Raw genomic sequence first — 18,130 nt, 5'->3', positions numbered from 1 at the left:
TTTAAAAAGTCACTTAAATCTCAGAGGATGTGACCCTAGGGTAAGGAAGTATTTGTCTAAAGAATAAAAATGATAAAACATGAAGGAAAAAGATTTGCCTACATCAACATTCAAAACTTCTGCTCCTTAACAAGACACATAAACAAAGTGAAAAGATGACTCAAATCAGATATTGCCAACTCACTCAAGCAACAAAAGAACTGAAGCTAGAGAATGTAAGAAACCCTGCAAAGCAGTAAGAAAAAGACAACCCCACAGAAAAAATGGGCAAAGTTTATAAGCTGGATATTTGCAGAAGGTAAACATTTTATGGATAATCAGAGAAATGCAAATTAAAACAAGAGAGCATTTCACGCCCACCAGATTGGCAGAAATGAGTAAATCTGACAGTACCAAGTGCTGGCAAAGATACGGAGATTAAAAAGTTAAGGATATGGTTATACCTGTCGTAGGTTATACGTATGATCTGACAATTCCACTCCTAGGCATATACCCTCTACCTGCACTGCCCAGTATGGCAGCCACCAGCCACATGTATTTCTTGAGCACTTGAAATGTGGACAGTATGATTGAGGAATGGAATTTTTAAACATTTTATTTAATTTTAATTCATTTAAACATAAGAATTCATACTCGATTTGGTTATTGGAAAACTTTTTAGTATATTTGGAACAACTTGAGTCTGTGAACCTACTTTTTTAACCTGTTAATTGTATGAAATCTACATAAGATGAAATACTTCTGATGAAAACCTAGCGTCCGAATTGTCCTGTAAGTGTAAAATACACACCAGATTTCAAAGACTTAGCACCAAAAAAATGTAAACTATCTTGTAATTTTTCTGTACTGATAACATTGAAATGACCATAGTTTGGATATATTGAGTTAAATAAAATAGATTACTAACTGAATTTTATCTGTGTCTTTTTACTTTTTAAAAATGTGGCTACTGGTACCTTTGACATTCCACGTGTGGCTCACATCATATTTCTCTTAGACAGTGTTCACCAAGACTCTCACTTGTACACAAGGAGACGTGTGCAAGAATATACGTTGCAGCATCATTTGTAATAACCAACATGAGTAGACACAAACCTTGAGGTCCCTTAGCAAGAGAGGGGGGTAAATAAATTGTCGTGTACTTACACAGTGAAATATCTCCCAAGAGTTAAAATGAATGAACTAGAGCTACATGTATCAGCATGGATAAATCTAGATTGCAGCGTTGAGTGGCAAAAACAAGGGCAGAAGACTCAGTAATCATACAATGCTTTAAAGCATGGAAAAATATTAGGAATTGTTTGTGGACACATTTTAGTATAATAAAAGGATAAAAACATGCATGGAAACTATAAACAACCAGAATCCAGGTGGTGGTAACCCTGAGTGGGAGAGAGACTCAAAGACCTCTTATTGTGTCTGTAACATTTTGTTACTTACCGGGCAGTGGGTTTGGTATGGCTGAGATAGTTCAACAGCTTGTTTGATGGCTAAAGCCATTTTCAAGCCATTTGGTTTCTGGTCAAAAAGTTTCAAAGAACGTCGTCCTTCGCTCCCTCTCAAGTCTGGGGTTGTCTGCCCAGTGATCCTGCCATTTTCCATCTTTGCCGGCTGGTGGCCATGGTGAGGTCTCCCACGTGTGTGTGTTCCTGAGAAAAAATGACTTGGCATGGGTTTGTTGGCGGTTTAAACTGGGGGCACCGCCGTGAAGGATGCAGACGGAGTGCCGGCAGCTCAGCCTAGACAGTGGCCTGGGGCAGCAGGAGGCACAAGCCACCTCCCGGCTGGGACTCCATCCCAAGCTTCCTGCTGACAAAAGCGCTGAAATCCTGTTTTCCAAAGGGTCCTACTAAAGAACTCAGCCAGCACACCTTAGGGCCTCACTTTGCCTTTGCTTCCTTTGCAGGACGATTGGTATCCGAGAATTAAAAGAGCAGGATGCCCCCCGGGGTTGACTGCCCCATGGAATTCTGGACCAAGGAGGAGAATCAGAGCGTGGCCGTTGATTTCTTGCTGCCCACGGGGGTCTATCTGAACTTCCCTGTGTCCCGAAATGCCAACCTCAGCACCATCAAGAAGGTACGATCTTGACCTTAAAACTAGTTCTCAGAGCTTGGAACTCAGAGAAGCAGACAGATGGACTCTGCAACTCTCCGATTTGAGATCCTCAGCTATGAATTTTAAAAGATATGGGGGGGGGCTTCCCTAGTGGCACAGTTGTTAAGAATCCGCCTGCCAATGCAGGGGACATTGGTTCGAGCCCTGGTCCAGGAAGATCCCACATGCCACGGAGCAACTAAGCCCGTGCGCCACAACTCCTGAGCCTGAGCTCTAGAGCCCGCGAGTCACAGCTGAAGCCCGCGCACCTAGAGCCCGTGCTCTGTAACAAGAGAAGCCACCACAATGAGAAGCACGCGCATCGCAACGAAGAGTAGCCCCCACTCGTGGCACCTAGAGAAAGCCCGCACACAGCAACGAAGACCCAACACAACCAAAAATCTTAAAAAATAAAATAAATTATAAAACAAGTAAATTAAAAAAAAAAAGATATGGGAATTCCCTGGAAGTTCAGTGGTTAGGACTCCACGCTTTCACTGCCCGGGGCCCAGGTTCAAGCCCTGGTCAGGGAACTAAGATCCCGCAAGCAGTGTGGCGCGGCCAAAAAAAAAAAAAAAAAAATTAAAAGATAAAAATAATGTCCAAGAATTGTTTAAAAACTCACAGTTGAAATCCACCTAGCTTTCCAAATTCAGCTCCCGCCTTTATCATGGCACGTTTACCCTTCCTAGATTCCTGTGAAAGCTTCAGGGTGCTGGTTCCCAGGGTGAACTTTCATCCTCTCCATGACTGTGCCATCACGTTTGAAACCACACCCCATGCATGGCCGCTTGAGTTCTCCCGGTCTTTTGTCTTCAGAGCTGTCATCATAGTCAACATCATCTTTGCAAATGGTTTTTGGCTTTGTTGAATAATTTTCATCGTGGATTACTGAGTCAAAGGATGAAATATCTGGATGGTATTTGGTACATCTTGTCTTGTGACCTTTCAAAGGGCTTATCCCACTTGCAAAGTGTGGGATTTAATGGGTCATGGCAGAGGACAAGGCCTTAGCCCGGAATTTGAAAAGCTATACTTGGGAGCAGAAAAAAAAGGAGAGAAGCAATGGACCATACTTGAGTTTTGTTTTGTTTTGTTTTGTGTTTTAATCTTCCCTTCCTGGGTGTTTCTTTAAAAATGAAATTTCTTTTTTTCCATTTCAAAAGTACTATGGACACATTGAAATTTAGGAGAATAAGAAAAAGTAGAAGGAAAAAATTACCCATGATCCAGCCGTATGAGACAAGCACAGTTAACACTTTGGCTGTTTCCTATTTTCTTTTCTATGCAGTGTTTTTTGGTGATAGCTCTGATTATGAATTTTTATATCTTTTTTCTGAGTTAACATTGTAACATCCTTTTCATGTTATTAATCTTGTGTAAATATCATTTTAATCTTTTTCCTCACAGGGCTCTACATGCATATTATTAAACTTCCAAATACCACAGAAATATAAAACACATCGGTCTTAGCAGTCTCACCTCATATCCCAGTTCAATTTCAATTTCTTTTTTTTTTTAAGATTTTTTTTTTGATGTGGACCATTTTTAAAGTCTTTGTTGAATTTGTTACAGTACTGCTTCTGTTTTTATATTTTTTGGTCGAGAGGCATGTGGGATCTTAGTTCCCCGACCAGGGATCGAACTCACCCCCTGCATCGGAAGGCAAAGTGTTAGCCACTGGACCGTCAGGGAAGTCCCCAGTTTCAATTTCTTAATATTTTAATTTATACCAGGGACCAGACAGTTAATATTCTAGGCTTTGCTGGCCATATGGTGTTTGTCACAACTACTCAACTCTGCCGCTGTAGGCCTGAAGCAGCCATAGACGGTGTGTAAGTGAATGGGTGCGTCTGTCTTCCGGTAACTTGGCAGACTGTAGCTTGCAGTAGTTAATACGTTTATCATCGTTTTTATGGGAATGAGCTTGAATTACAACTGCTGTTCTATAGCTTGGGGTCTTTTCCCACTTAATGCTGTATGTGGGAGCCCTGTGTGCATTGGTACAGGTATCCTTAGATTCTGGGTCACACGCCTGTGCTATCCGTTTGCATTGATGGATCCCCCGTGGAAGAAAAATAGAGCTGTTCTCCTTTTCCATCTTCTCTGTGACTCAGCGGTGAGCACCTTTGCACTAACACTTGGTGCTCCAGTGGCGCTCCTGTGATCCCTGGGGAGTCCTCACCCCGAGGCCACGTACTGGACACAGCCCGCGGAGGCGTTTATGGCCCCCTCGGTGTGTGAAACTTTTCTGAATTACTTGCCATCATTTAAAGACCAGGGTGATGAACCAGGAACGATTCGCTGGTTGCCTGGACGTCAAGTCTGGACGGCCATCTCGCAGGGTAGCCTACAGGCGAGACCGCAGGGCCCACCGCTCTGCTCCAGGTTTACAGCCTACCTGGCCCCGTTCGTAGAAGGGCAGGGACGGCGACTCCCAGTGACCCTGTGGTCAATGCTCAAGGGACGGAGAGAGCATTGTGGTGGTCCTGGGATCTTGCCTTTGCCCCCTTGCCAGGGTCGTGAGACCAGCCTCCACCCGCCTCCCGGCTCCCTGGGGCCCCGCCCACCGTAGGGGAGGAGCTGACCGGCCACTTCCCTTCCAGGTGTTGTGGCACCGAGCCCAGTATGAGCCGCTGTTCCACATGCTCAGTGACCCCGAGGCCTACGTGTTCACCTGCGTCAACCAGACCGCGGAGCAGCAGGAGCTGGAGGACGAGCAGCGGCGGCTGTGCGACATCCAGCCCTTCCTGCCCGTCCTGCGCCTGGTGGCCCGCGAGGGTGACCGGGTGAAGAAGCTCATCAACTCGCAGATCAGCTTGCTCATCGGCAAAGGTGCCCTGCCGAGGCCAGGCCGTCCCACCTCCGCCGGGCCTGCCCCCCGCCCCCGCCCCGCCCCCGAGCCCCACGCTGACCCGGCTCCCCTGCCCCTCAGGCCTCCACGAGTTTGACTCCTTGCAAGACCCGGAGGTGAATGACTTCCGAGCCAAGATGCGCCAGTTCTGCGAGGAGGTGGCCGCGCACCGGCAGCAGCTGGGCTGGGAGGCCTGGCTGCAGTACAGCTTCCCCCTGCAGCTGGAGCCCTCGGCGCGGAGCTGGGGGCCGGGCACCCTGCGCGTCCCCAACCGGGCCCTGCTCGTCAACGTCAAGTTCGAGGGCAGCGAGGTGAGCGGTGCCTCACGCCGGCCCGTGTGCTGCATGCAGGCTGCCGTGTCCACGGGGGACACTTCCCCTGTGAGACTCCCGGTCACCCACCAGCCTCCCCAGTTCATCCTCCTCCCAGCAACATCGGGTGGTATTTGTAGGGTATCCATTGCATACGAGGGGCTTGGCCAAACGTCCCACCCGGCGAGTTCCACAAGGCAGAGTGACCAAGAGGCTTTGGTCCTCGGTCCACTCACGCATCCAACAGGTATTTCCTGGTGTCGGCCACGTGCCATCCTCAGAGCCTGCCGTCGTGGAGCTCACATTCAGGGGGCAAGGGGCGCCTAATACTTGCAGACGGGCCAGCCCACCCGCTGTGCCCCAGAACCCCGTGGGCTCTTCGCAGGCGTGGAGGACTGACCCTCCCTCCTCCCCCTAGGAGAGCTTCACCTTCCAGGTGTCCACCAAGGATGTGCCCCTGGCACTGATGGCCTGCGCGCTCCGGAAGAAGGCCACGGTGTTCCGGCAGCCGCTGGTAGAGCAGCCCGAGGACTACACACTGCAGGTGAACGGGAAGCACGAGTACCTGTATGGCAGCCACCCCCTCTGCCAGTTCCAGGTGAGGCCTGGGGTCCGGGAGGGGTTCCTGGGTTCCCTGCAGTCCTGGCCTGGGGCCTGGGTTGGGGCGGCGGGGGGGCGGGAGCTGGTCCTCGGCCCCTCTCGAGCCCGACAAGCCAGACCTTGGGGGTCACGGTGAGAGTGCGCCCTTGCTGGGCTGGCTCTCCCCGTGAGCACAGGGAGGTGGGCGGGGGCAGGAAGGGCCAGCAGGAGAGGCCCCAGAAGGCCTGGCGTGGGCAGGGGCCAGCGTGGGGCATCCCTGGGTAGCCGGTCGTCCAGGGAACAGTGGAGCCACTCACCCCGCCCCCCATCTCAGTACATCTGCAGCTGCCTGCACAGCGGGCTGACCCCCCACCTGACCATGGTGCACTCCTCTTCCATCCTCGCCATGCGGGATGAGCAGAGCAACCCCGCCCCCCAAGTCCAAAAGCCACGCGCCAAACCGCCCCCCATTCCTCTGAAGAAGGTGAGCTGGCGCCCTGCACTTACCCTCCCCTGCAGCCCTCCTTCCCACCTGAGGTCCAGCCCTGGTGCCTATTGGGCATCGCCCTGGGCCAGCCATAGGTCCAGGGGTCCCTTGTCTCATGCCTTCTGGTTGCTCGGGATTGAGAGTTGGGCCTCTGGGCTGGGGTGGACTCCTGTCTGGACTCCTGGGGCGGACTCCTGTCTGGACTCCTGGGGCAGCCTCCAGGCCTGGCGCTTGGCTGCCTGCCCCTCCTGTCTCCCGTGCTGTAGGCAGAACTCCATGCCCTGCAGCGCTGCGTGGGGGGGGTGGTTTGGGCCCCCTGGGGCGCCTGCACGGCAGGTTTTCTGGTAAAGGATGGCGTTGCGGGCAGGAATCTGCAACACCCTTGCCGCCGCGGTGGCCACGCGCCCTGGCAGCGGCCGGGAGCGCAAGCCTCCCCTGAATTCCCCTGCTTTAACGCCCCCGCTTCTCCCCTCCACCCCGCCCAGCCCGCCTCGGTGTCCCTGTGGTCCCTGGAGCAGCCTTTCTGCATCGAGCTGATCCAGGGCAGCAAAGTGAATGCCGATGAGCGGATGAAGGTAGGGGCTCCTGGGCCTGGAAGGGCCCGGGGAGTGCGTGTTTTTTGCACAAACACGGTGGCTGTGGCCTGGAGAGGTGGCGGAGGAAGAAGGAGGGGGGTGTCACACGAAAGCCACCTGACCACATTACCCAGCATCCCTGCCGGGGGTGGTGATGAGCTGCTTCAAAACAGGAAGGGGGGAGGGGAGCAGGCCAGCCGGCCAGAGAGGACAATTCGGAGAAACCGGGCCCAGCGAGTTCTGGGTATTGACTTTGGTGGAAGTAGTGGGGCCAGGCCCAGCCCAGGGATAGAGGAACCGCAGAGCCTGGGAGGTGACAGGCGCAGAAGGGGAGCCGCTCCAGCTGGGCCGGGGCCAAGGCCACGGCCACCTCTGGGTCGTTCACACGCCCACCTCCTCTGGCCTCAGGACGGCCCTGTGAGGTGCAGGTTTTCTCGTCCCATTTGCAGGACGGGAAACCCGGGTCCAAGGAGGTCGGGGCTCTTTGGGGAGCACTTTTTGGTTGGGGTAGTTTCACAAGCAGGGCAGGCGTGGGCTCCCATGGGTGAATCCTGGAGGGCTGCATGGGCGGCCGGGCCATGAGGAGGCAGGGCGAGATGTGCAGGCGGCATTAAGTCCTTCCCTGCCTACAGGGGCTCCTGCCCCTTCTGAGCAGCAGGGGCACCCTTGGGTGCTTAAGCTAGAAGGGCCCCTGGAGTTCCCGAGCCCTGATGGGGAAACTGAGGCCCAGAGCAGGGAGCCAACACACCCCAGGGTCCCGCAGTCAGTGGGGAGCACAGCCCACGCAGCCCTCCCCTTCCCCCCAGGACCACACCTCCCCCTCAGGCAGCCAGCCCTCCCTTTTCCGGACCACCTTCAAGCACCTGGCGGGGGAGGGTTCAGACCCATGTGAAATGAGGACCTTTCAGGAGGAGATTCGAGCCTTAGGTGGGAGGGACACCCCGGCGGAAGAGGGAGTCTGGGCCTCTGCAGCCTGCCACCCGCACCGTGCCTTCCCCAGCTGGTGGTGCAGGCCGGCCTCTTCCACGGCAACGAGACGCTGTGCAAGACGGTGTCCAGCTCGGAGGTGAGCGTGTGCTCAGAGCCTGTGTGGAAGCAGCGGCTGGAGTTCGACATCAACATCTGCGACCTACCGCGCATGGCCCGCCTCTGCTTTGCGCTCTACGCCGTGATCGAGAAGGCCAAGAAGGCTCGCTCCACCAAGAAGAAGTCCAAGAAGGCGGTGGGTGGGGCCGGTCGGGAGGCGCTCCGTGATGGGCCCAGTCCAGTCCCGCAGCCCGCCCCGGGGCCACTGCTCATCCTGTTCCCAGCATCTCAGCTGGCATGCAGCCTGGGGATGGGGTCCAGGAGGGCCTGTGAACCCCAGCCTCTCCACATCGTGCGTGCGCACACACAACACACGCGCGCGCGCGCGCCCGCTAGCCACCGCCCCTGCCTGCCATGTGATGGTGCTGGGTTCCTGGGCTTATGAGCACAGTGACTCGGAATATCTGGGCCTGGGCCTTTGGTCCTTGTGGGAACCTGGAGGGAGCTCCCTGCCCTGGAAGGACAAATGCAGTGTCCTTGCAGGGGGCGGGGTGGCCTGAGTCAGCAGCCAGTTGGAGACAGAGTGGTGGTCGAGCACTGAGTCACTGGGCCCAGGATGTGACTGACCACCGAGCCACCCTGACTCACTCGTAGCTGAGCTGGGCCAGCTCCCTAGGGCCTATGTGGTTTGTTTGAAGCTTTCTCAAGAAGCCGAGAGCGGGATGCATCCGGGAGCAGAAGGGAGTCGAGGGGTGACTGACTCTGCCAGCTGCTTCACAGGGAGTCTGGGCAAGGGTGGGAAGCATGGTCTGGCTGGGCCCATCCTGCAGGTGAGCAAACGGAGGCTTTCTGGCGGCTGGCTGTGACCTGCCCGGTTTCTCTCCCAGGACTGCCCCATCGCCTGGGCCAACCTCATGCTGTTTGATTACAAGAACCAGCTCAAGACCGGCGAGCGCTGCCTCTACATGTGGCCCTCCGTCCCAGGTTGGCCCAGGCCAGGAGGGAGAGGCAGAGGCCAGGGGATTGGGGAGGTGGGTCCCACACGTGATGACATTCCCCTTGCAACTCCGTCTGTCCTTGTATCCAGACGAGAAAGGGGAGCTACTGAACCCCTGTGGGACCGTGCGGAGTAACCCCAACACTGAGAGCGCAGCCGCCCTGGTCATCTTTCTCCCTGAGGTGGCCCCCCACCCTGTATACTACCCTGCCCTGGACAAGGTCAGTGAGGGGGCCCTCGCCATTTGGGGTCCAGGACCCACCCTGCCCAGAAACCTCGAAGCTAAAGGTTAACTGTCCTGACCCTGCCTCTGGGGCTCCCCAGGACATGGTCCCTGCACCCCGTGAGTTGCCCGGGCTGGGAGCTGGGTGCCCACACACGCTTGGGGGCTTCCTTGACTCTCTGGAATCCTCATGTGTCCTAGAGCAGTGATTCTCAACCGGGGGCCGCTTTGCCCCCCAGGGGACTTTGGGCAATGTCCAAAGGCGTTTTTGGTTGTCACAACTAGTGGGAGAGATGCGCCTGGCATCTCATGGGCGGAGGTCAGGGATGCTGCTAAACGCCCTGCAGCACGCGGGAGAGTCCCCACCACTGAGAGTCACTGGCACACAAAGTCAGCAGTGCCGAGGTGTTGACGCCCGCCCCGGGGGCCCCGCAGGCCAGGCTGGCCCAGGCCCCGGGGTTGCCGCTGACAGCAGGGTCGCTCTTGCAGATCCTAGAGCTGGGGCGGCATGGGGAGCACGGGCGCTTCACGGAGGAGGAGGTGAGCTGGGGGCCGTGGGCGGTGGGGCGTGGACCTGGCTGCAGCCCTCACCGCCCCCCCACCTCCACCTGTGCCCCTCAGCAGCTGCAGCTGCGGGAGATCCTGGAGCGCCGGGGGTCCGGGGAGCTATACGAGCACGAGAAGGACCTGGTGTGGAAGATGCGGCACGAGATCCAGGAGCACTTCCCCGAGGCGCTGGCCCGGTTGCTGCTGGTCACCAAGTGGAACAAGCACGAGGACGTGGCCCAGGTGGGCGGCAGGGCCGGGGCCGGGGGAGGGGGCAGAGTCTGGAGCCAGACCGCAGCCTGCGCCCCCTGCCCTGACCACCGGCACCCCCCAGATGCTCTACCTGCTGTGCTCCTGGCCCGAGCTGCCCGTCCTGAGCGCCCTGGAGCTGCTGGACTTCAGCTTCCCTGACCGCCACGTGGGCTCCTTTGCGATCAAGTCCCTGCGGAAACTGACGTGAGTCCCGCGGGCTTCCTCATCTTCAGAGGGCGGCTTTGCCCCAATGGCCCGGGTCTAGCCACTGGCTGGGGACCTCTCCTGGGGGCCTGCTCAGGTGAGGCTGGCCTCCCGCCCCTACCCTGCCCCCTCGCCAGCTGCAGACCCTCTCCCGAGCCGTGAAGCTCCGGGCCCCAGCCAGCCTCCCTTCTCTGCAGGGATGACGAGCTTTTCCAGTACCTGCTGCAGCTGGTGCAGGTGCTCAAGTACGAGTCCTACCTCGACTGCGAGCTGACCAAATTCCTGCTGGACCGGGCCCTGGCCAATCGCAAGATCGGCCACTTCCTCTTCTGGCACCTGCGGTAGCTGCACTCACCTGGAAGGCCACGGGGACGAGGGGCCTCTTGCCTGCGGGCCTCGCGTCTCCGCCGGCCAGCCGGGGTGTCCTCGGTGGCTGGGTCCTGCCGGGCTGGGAGGGGCTGTGTGGCCCCGCCTGGCGAGGCGAGGCTCAGCCCCTTCTTCCTCCCTCCAGCTCCGAGATGCACGTGCCCTCGGTGGCCCTGCGCTTCGGCCTCATCATGGAGGCCTACTGCAGGGGCAGCACCCATCACATGAAGGTGCTGATGAAGCAGGTGAGGCTCGGGGCCCCCGCACCCCTGCCTGGGCTCTGCTTTGGGGCAGAGTTGCCCCGACCCCTGTAGAGCCGCGTGGGCCAGGCCGAGGCTCGGAGCCTGCCTCTCCCAGCCGGCCCACGCTGCCCTCCCATCCTCCTGGCCAGGGGGAAGCGCTGAGCAAGCTGAAAGCCCTGAACGACGTCGTCAAAGTGAGCTCCCAGAAGACCACCAAGCCCCAGACCAAGGAGCTGATGCACCTGTGCATGCGCCAGGAGACCTACCTGGAGGCCCTCTCCCACCTGCAGTCCCCGCTCGACCCCAGCACCCTGCTGGCTGAAGTCTGGTGAGCCCCAGGCCCCAGCCGGGGCCTCCCCACCTCCTCCCCTCCCCCCAGGCCCTGAGGAGGGCCCGCTGCTGACTGCGGTCTCGTCCGGCAGCGTGGAGCAGTGCACCTTCATGGACTCCAAGATGAAGCCCCTGTGGGTCCTGTACAGCAATGAGGAGGCGGGCAGCGATGGCACCGTGGGCATCATCTTTAAGAACGGGGACGGTGAGCAGGCCGGGCCCCGGCCAGGGACCCGCTGAGGCCTTGGCTTCCCCTCGCCCTGCCATGCTACCCTCGGCGGGGGCACCTTGCAGTGGGGGCCAGGGGCAGATCTCCTGGAGGGCGAGCTGACGAAAACACAGAGTCTTGGGACTCCGGGGCCTGGGCATGGCTGGGATTGGAGAACCCACCAGAAACTCATGCCTTTCCTCCCCGGGGGTGGCTGCACAGACCTCCGCCAGGACATGCTGACCCTGCAGATGATCCAGCTGATGGACGTTCTGTGGAAGCAGGAGGGCTTGGACCTGAGGTGAGAGGCCCTCCCGTCATCCACTTGTGCCTGCTTAGGACCATACCCCGTCGGAGGGGTCCCCTGTCAAAGCTGACATTACCACCTCAGCTGGAAAAAAGACTGGCTCTTCTAAGAAGAGCAGGGACCAGTTTGAAACTCGGGGTCAGGGAGGCAGTAGGGCCACAGGATGAGGGTGGAGAAGGCCAGCCCTGGCCCTTTGCACTGTCTCCCTCCATTGGTCCCTTTGCCTCAAACATCCCTGGCTTCCTGCCCCATCATCTTCCAAGCCACCTGGATTTTTCTTTCTGAGCAAACATGAGTTCAGCCACGGTGCCGACTCTTCCTCTCTGCATCTTGGGTGCTGGTGTGGCCTCTCCAAGGAACCTTCCCTGGAGCCCTGGGAGTCAAGGGCTCGCCCCTAGTACCTGCCTCCTCTTTTCAGCAACTTGAATAGCATCTCCTGCAGCCTTTTTGGGTTAAGCTCCTCGGGGTCAAGAAGCCCCTGGGACAGCCCTTGACCACTGTGTCCACCTGCCCCTCCTCCCACCTGGCTAGGATGACCCCTTACGGCTGCCTCTCCACCGGGGACCACACAGGCCTCATCGAGGTGGTGCTTCACTCAGACACCATCGCCAACATCCAGCTGAACAAGAGCAACATGGCGGCCACGGCTGCCTTCAACAAGGATGCTCTGCTCAACTGGCTCAAGTCCAAGAACCCTGGGTAGGTTTCAGGCCCAAGGGACAGATGCCCTCTCCTTCCCAAGAGGCAGACCTCGGGAATCAAAGGCAAGGAGGAGGGACTTTGACTGTCTCTGTGGCTTCTTGGCTCAGCTGAGGGCCATCCCATAGATGCTGTGGGGTGGGGGGGTGGGGGAGCGGGTCAGGTCTCTGTTCCCACATGTATCAGTTAGTTATTGCCGCATAACAACCAGCCCGAACTTAGGGGCCTAAACCACAAATCTGCAACTTGAGCTGGCTCAGCTGAGTGGTTCTTCTGCTTTAATCACTCACACAACTGCTCTCATCTGGTAGTTTGACTGGGCCTGGAGGATTGCACGTCTGGGGCTTCTCTCCATGTGGCTTCTCATTCTAGCCTCAGTTTCCTTCCATGACAGTAGGGGAGGTTCAGGAACTGCAAGGTGTCTTAAGGCCCAGGCTCTGGAAGGTGCCCAGCATCACTTCCTCCATGTTCTGTTGGTCCAAGCAAGTCACAAGGCCAGATTCAAGGGCAGGGGACATAGACACCACCTCTTGGTAGAAGAAGCTGCAAAACGGTGTGGCCGTGGTTTCCATCCCTGCCCCCCAGGGAGGCCCTGGATCGAGCCATTGAGGAGTTCACCCTCTCCTGCGCTGGCTACTGTGTGGCCACATACGTGCTGGGCATCGGCGATCGGCACAGCGACAACATCATGATCCGAGAGAACGGGCAGGTAGGGGTGGCGTGGGGCTGCCGTGAGCATGGTGCCTGCCGCCCGGCGCTGGCCCGCTGGCCGTTCTGCTCTGCACACGGCTGCTGGCAGAGCCCCCTATCCAAGCCCTTCCAGCTCCCTCTCCCTCCCCAGGCTCCTCTGGGTGAGGCACCCTCCTTTTTGACTCCTTTTGGGTCTTTGCTCTTCCCTCCCCTCAGCTGTTCCACATTGATTTCGGCCACTTTCTGGGGAATTTCAAGACCAAGTTTGGAATCAACCGTGAGCGAGTCCCGTTCATCCTCACCTATGACTTTGTGCACGTGATCCAGCAGGGGAAGACGAATAATAGTGAGAAATTTGAAAGGTGAGGGTGCCTCAGACCCCCGAGATGCCCCTTGGTGCCGGGGGCGGTCAGTCAGAGGACGCTGGGGCTTTGTGGGCGCGGCTCCTTCCAGGGTGAGGGCGGGCTGGCCGGCTGGCTGGGGTGCGGGGGGACGGGAGGACCCAGGGCCTGCTCCCTGACCTCCCACTACAGGTTCCGGGGCTACTGTGAAAGGGCCTACACCATCCTGCGGCGCCACGGGCTGCTCTTTCTCCACCTCTTTGCCCTCATGCGGGCGGCAGGCCTGCCTGAGCTCAGCTGCTCCAAAGACATCCAGTACCTCAAGGTAAACGCCAGGGCAGGGCCCCGCCAGGCAGGAGACCAGGGAGCCCCAGACTCCTCGAGGCACCACCCCCCCCAACCCCCGAGCGTGGTGGACCCACAGGGCCCTCCTGACTCGTGTGTGTTCACACCGGCCTGGGACCCGGGTCTGGCAGGAAGCCACCGGCTCTGGCCCACCCTCCCGTCCTCCGCAGGCTGCGGGCGTTTCCACTTGTACAAGAGGGTTCCCTCCATGGTTAAAAACTGTCTTTCCTTCCTGCGTCTTTTCAGTTTATGAGACGCTGGGGCGGGGACTGAGGTGGGGGGGCCATGGCCCCCGAGTTCCTGGGAAGAAGCTGCTCCCTCCCTTCTTCCTCTTGCCAGCTTCCAGTGGAGAAGGCCAAGCCGCCTGCCTTTGGGGCCAAGACCTCCGGGCTCAAGTTGGCATCTTATTTTGAGGATGGGGCGGGGCAGGGGCCGCCTTGGTTGGGGTCGGCACGAAGAGCTCTTCCCGGGGGAGGTGTTGGGTGGCGCCCTCCTGGCTCCCTTGGTGCAGTTCTCTTAGGAGGGAGCGTTACCTGCCCAGAGTGGGTGGAGGTGCAGGGAGACGGGGCTCCCTGCTGAGCAGGGCCCAGGCCCCTCCGTGGGACGCCCATTGCTTCCATCTTGCCTCAGGATTCTCTGGCATTGGGGAAGACGGAGGAGGAGGCTCTAAAGCACTTCCGGGTGAAGTTTAACGAAGCCCTCCGGGAGAGCTGGAAAACCAAAGTGAACTGGCTGGCCCACAACGTGTCCAAAGATAACAGGCAATAGCAGCCCGTCCAAGCCCTGGGCCTGGAGACAACCGAGCTGTCAGTCTTGGGAGCCGGGCACCCTCGGCCACCCTCCGGGACCTGAAAGGCTGGACGGCATCCTTGGGAAAGAACCTACACAACTGCCTTTTGTTTACACTGGTTATTTATTTATGACTTGAAATGTTTCGGGAACTAAACAGCCATACATGGAAATGTACCCTAATGTGGGGAGGGGCACCGTCCTCCCACTTCCCCATCCAAGCCCTGAGCTTTGATGGGAAGACACTGTGAACCCGGCACCTCGAGGCCGCATCTCGCCGAGGATCTGTGACCTCAAGTCTTCCAGCTGGTGGGTCTGGAGCCGGCAGAGATGATTCTCCCGTCCGGGAGCTGCCTCCTCCCCAGGCTCCTGCCGTGCTACACCGGTCCTGGTGCCTGGCAGTGACCCGGTACCTGCTGTCCAGACAGGGCACCCACGCCTGTTCACCCCCTCCACCTGCGTGCCCTCCACTGACTGAGTTCTGGGCAGCCCCCAGAGGAGGCCTGGGTACCCTCTAGATTCAGGGATGATTGCTTTCCACTTTTTTTTTTTTTTTGCGGTACGTGGGCCTCTTACTGTTATGGCCTCTCCCGTTGCGGAGCACAGGCTCCGGACGCGCAGGCTCAGCGGCCATGGCTCACGGGCCCAGCCGCTCCGCGGCATGTCGGATCCTCCCGGACCGGGGCACGAACCCGTGTCCCCTGCATTGGCAGGCGGACTCCCAACCACTGCACCACTAGGGAAGCCCTGCTTTCCACTTTTAAAGCGACTCCTGGGTACGGGAATTCATCTCTGCTGTAAAGTGATTTTGTTTGCGGGTGAGAAAAAAAATAGCCAAACTACTTTACTGAACCTCTACGGCTCGGGAGAGAGGCCCCAGTGCCCATCACATATAGTGCACGCTGGTCCTCGAGACACATTAAAAAGGTCTGAGCTTGATTTAGCTCATCCTGGTCATGGATCAAGACACAAGCAGGTGCGAGTACTTTGTGCAATTGTATGTAACCTCCCTCCTCCTAAAGCAGGTTTTAGGTCATGAAAGACCTGATCTCCTCTCCACAACGCTCACCTTTGAGAACCTGCTCCCAGTACCCAGGCAGCAGAAGCGTGAGAGTTAGGGGTGTGGTGGCATCTTTTCCTCTGACGGTACCTAGCTTGAAATGATTCAGGCTCAGCCTTAGGTGCGTCTGAGGAGCTCGAGAAATGCAGGTTCCCGGGCCTCCCTCAGCCTTCTGGAGCCAACTCTGGAGATGGGGCTAAGAACCTGGGCTTCTGGAAGCCCACAGGTGAGCTTCATGTATTAGCAGCCGACTCGGGACCCACAGGGGCGACACCACTTACCTCTCAAAAGGCTTTGCACGGCTCAGCAGAGCCAGAAGTAGCTGCCCTGTCAGCAGCCTGGTGCACGGCTTCCAGAAGAGTCCAGGTGCCAACTCTGTTTCTTGGTTCACGAGAGGTGGCCGAGAGGCACTGCCCATAGCAATCCATGCCACCCACAGAGCCCCACTGACCAGACTCTGGTTCCCAACTAAGTGCTGAATTCATCAGACCCATCCACCTGTTTGGAAATAGGAAAAGCCGAGTTTATGTCTACTTGTTATTTATTTGGACGAGTCTGTGCTTCGTGGTGTGGGCAGCACACTGCATATACACAGCAATAGCCAGTTGGGTGCATGGCCTGTGTGCCTGACGAGAAGAGTATTTTCTATTTTTTTTAAATCATTTGATGTTTCTGTATGGGAAAGGTGAGTTCAGCATAACTGATGTAGGTTCAACAGTCTGAAACCTTGAAATGAGAGGTAAAAACAGATTAAAAGAAATAAAATCCTTGGTATGTTATGTTCTTGGCTCAGAAAGAAACAAGAGGATGCAGGATTAAGATGAAAACAAGACCCAAAACAAACCGCTCTCCCACTGGAGTTAGAACAGACTTTATTGTATGTATACACTTTCTGACCTATCATCAATATACACATCTGAAAAGTGATACCACGGCGGCTACAGACAGCGCGGAGGGTCCCGTCTACGCATTAGCGTCTATCCACGGTCTAAACAGAGCAGCGACGGTGACAGTACATGGAGGGGTGGCCACACACGACACAGGACAGCTGGCAGTGTCCTCGAAACTAGCAGTTATGATCACAGAACAGTGTTCAAAATTATTTTCCCCCAGTTTTAGAAATCTAAAAATTTACACGTAAATTAAAAACCACGTGCTGTAGGGGTTTTTGCTCCTGACTGCGGTTCTCTCCTTTCACCACCTACTGGGCATGGTTTCACCCCCCGGGGGCTCTGGGGAGGAGGGGCGCAGGTGCTCGGGGGAATCGAGCACTGCCTTCAGGCCATTGGGTGTCATTTCCGCCAGGTTCTGAGTACGGATCCCCCAGGCCTGTTGCTGTCTCCAGACCAAGTGGTCAGAGGGTCTGCACCATCCACATGATCGAAACATACTCTCACCGGCAAGGAAACCTGCATCTATTCAGTATGGACCCCAAGGCTGCACCTGAGTCCAGGTTCCTGCATGAGGAAATGCCAGTCCTTGGAGAAGGGAGCAAACATGGCCAGGGACCCCAGCTCCCTGCAGCCCTCAATGGGTAGAATCCCAAAGAAAAGACCTGGCCGTTTCCAGCCTCCAAAGAGGGGTCCCTCATCCGGTCCCCTCCTGCCGGGCAGCAGATCAATGTCTGTGCTCCTTTCTCCTCATCTTGGGGCGGGGTGGGGGGCGGGGTGGGATGGGCAGGGTCTCCGGTCCCTCCCCTCCCACGCTCAGTGTCTCCGCTCCACTTTGCATCCAGCCCCGGATTATGCTAGCACAAAAGACACGAGGAATCCCAATTTATTTACAAAATATTAAAAAGTCAGTTCATCATCTACATATTAACCCCATTCTGCCATTTTATACATGCACTAGTTTGGAAAAAATAAAAACTTTTTTTTAAAAAAAAAAAAAAGAAAAGGACTACCAGGTAGGAGTGAGCAACTCTAACCCTTTGTCAAGGAGTCCAGTCACTGCAGCTTTTCTGGAGTTGACATCAGCCACAGAGCGAGCGTCAGCTCCTCACATAACTTAAGAGCGAGCAGGGCGGACGAAGGGAGGGAGCAAGGGGGAGCCTATGGCCCTATACACCAAGCGTGGGCGGAGATCGGCGACGGGGAGGCTCTGCAGACCTACTGGCCAGGATGACTCTGTACATCGTGGACCCTTGGGGTGGGCACAGGGATGACAGCAAAGCCTCCTGAAGCAGGAAAGAAGGCGACGGCGGGCGGGCACGGCCGCGGCTCAGTAGCTGAGGGTGGAGTCGTCCCACTCCAGCTGCTGCTGCCGGCTCGCAGTCTGCCGGTCGCCGGGCTCCACCCCCTCCTCCTCGCTGCTCTCCGACTCGGCGCTGGTGATGTCATCCTCCTCGTCCCCGGCGTCGCTCTCCTCCTCCTCCTCCTCCTCCTCCTCCTCCTCCTCCTCCTCCTCGCTGCTGTGCTGGTCCTCGTATGTCTGACAGAGAGACACGGCGACCAGGCGATGAATCCAGCCTCTCCCCCGCCCCAGCTGGTGACCCAGGGTTTGTCCACCGGCTGGAAGCCACATCCCACGACCCAGCAAGAGGGGCTAGACTAGGCTCCTCACCAAAGACGAAGGGAAGCACAGCTCCGGGCACCAGCCACAG

At 57.1% G+C, this 18,130-nt stretch overlaps 2 protein-coding genes across 6 annotated transcripts in view; one reads left to right on the top strand and one right to left on the bottom strand.

Annotated features, from left to right (window-relative positions):
* PIK3CD (phosphatidylinositol-4,5-bisphosphate 3-kinase catalytic subunit delta) overlaps nt 1-16,455 on the top strand; it is a 29,876-nt gene extending 13,421 nt beyond the window's left edge. Inside the window, exons 3-24 of one of the 2 annotated variants that reach the window (XM_060141513.1) lie at nt 1,907-2,079; nt 4,704-4,932; nt 5,033-5,262; nt 5,681-5,860; nt 6,176-6,325; nt 6,814-6,903; nt 7,904-8,125; nt 8,817-8,913; nt 9,017-9,147; nt 9,639-9,689; nt 9,771-9,938; nt 10,030-10,151; nt 10,349-10,492; nt 10,663-10,762; nt 10,909-11,087; nt 11,182-11,294; nt 11,520-11,598; nt 12,136-12,303; nt 12,889-13,012; nt 13,210-13,355; nt 13,527-13,659; nt 14,310-16,455. In XM_060141513.1, coding sequence (XP_059997496.1) covers nt 1,939-2,079; nt 4,704-4,932; nt 5,033-5,262; nt 5,681-5,860; nt 6,176-6,325; nt 6,814-6,903; nt 7,904-8,125; nt 8,817-8,913; nt 9,017-9,147; nt 9,639-9,689; nt 9,771-9,938; nt 10,030-10,151; nt 10,349-10,492; nt 10,663-10,762; nt 10,909-11,087; nt 11,182-11,294; nt 11,520-11,598; nt 12,136-12,303; nt 12,889-13,012; nt 13,210-13,355; nt 13,527-13,659; nt 14,310-14,447 — 3,135 coding nt within the window. In that variant the 5' untranslated portion in view covers nt 1,907-1,938 and the 3' untranslated portion in view covers nt 14,448-16,455. Of the gene's footprint in view, nt 1-1,906; nt 2,080-4,703; nt 4,933-5,032; nt 5,263-5,680; nt 5,861-6,175; nt 6,326-6,813; nt 6,904-7,903; nt 8,126-8,816; nt 8,914-9,016; nt 9,148-9,638; nt 9,939-10,029; nt 10,152-10,348; nt 10,493-10,662; nt 10,763-10,908; nt 11,088-11,181; nt 11,295-11,519; nt 11,599-12,135; nt 12,304-12,888; nt 13,013-13,209; nt 13,356-13,526; nt 13,660-14,309 lie in introns of both variants that reach the window. The other variant, XM_060141512.1, reaches the window with a different exon arrangement.
* CLSTN1 (calsyntenin 1) overlaps nt 16,384-18,130 on the bottom strand; it is a 79,672-nt gene continuing 77,925 nt past the window's right edge. For all 4 annotated transcript variants that reach the window (XM_060141514.1, XM_060141516.1, XM_060141515.1 and 1 more), the window contains one exon: nt 16,384-17,958. In XM_060141514.1, coding sequence (XP_059997497.1) covers nt 17,749-17,958 — 210 coding nt within the window. In that variant the 3' untranslated portion in view covers nt 16,384-17,748. The remainder of the gene's footprint in view (nt 17,959-18,130) is intronic.

This window comes from Lagenorhynchus albirostris, chromosome 2 (assembly GCF_949774975.1).
Source record: "Lagenorhynchus albirostris chromosome 2, mLagAlb1.1, whole genome shotgun sequence".
Taxonomy (NCBI): Eukaryota; Metazoa; Chordata; class Mammalia; order Artiodactyla; family Delphinidae; genus Lagenorhynchus; species Lagenorhynchus albirostris.
The sequence above is the reverse complement of the archived record's forward strand: the minus strand, read 5'-3'. Positions and strand labels throughout refer to the sequence as shown.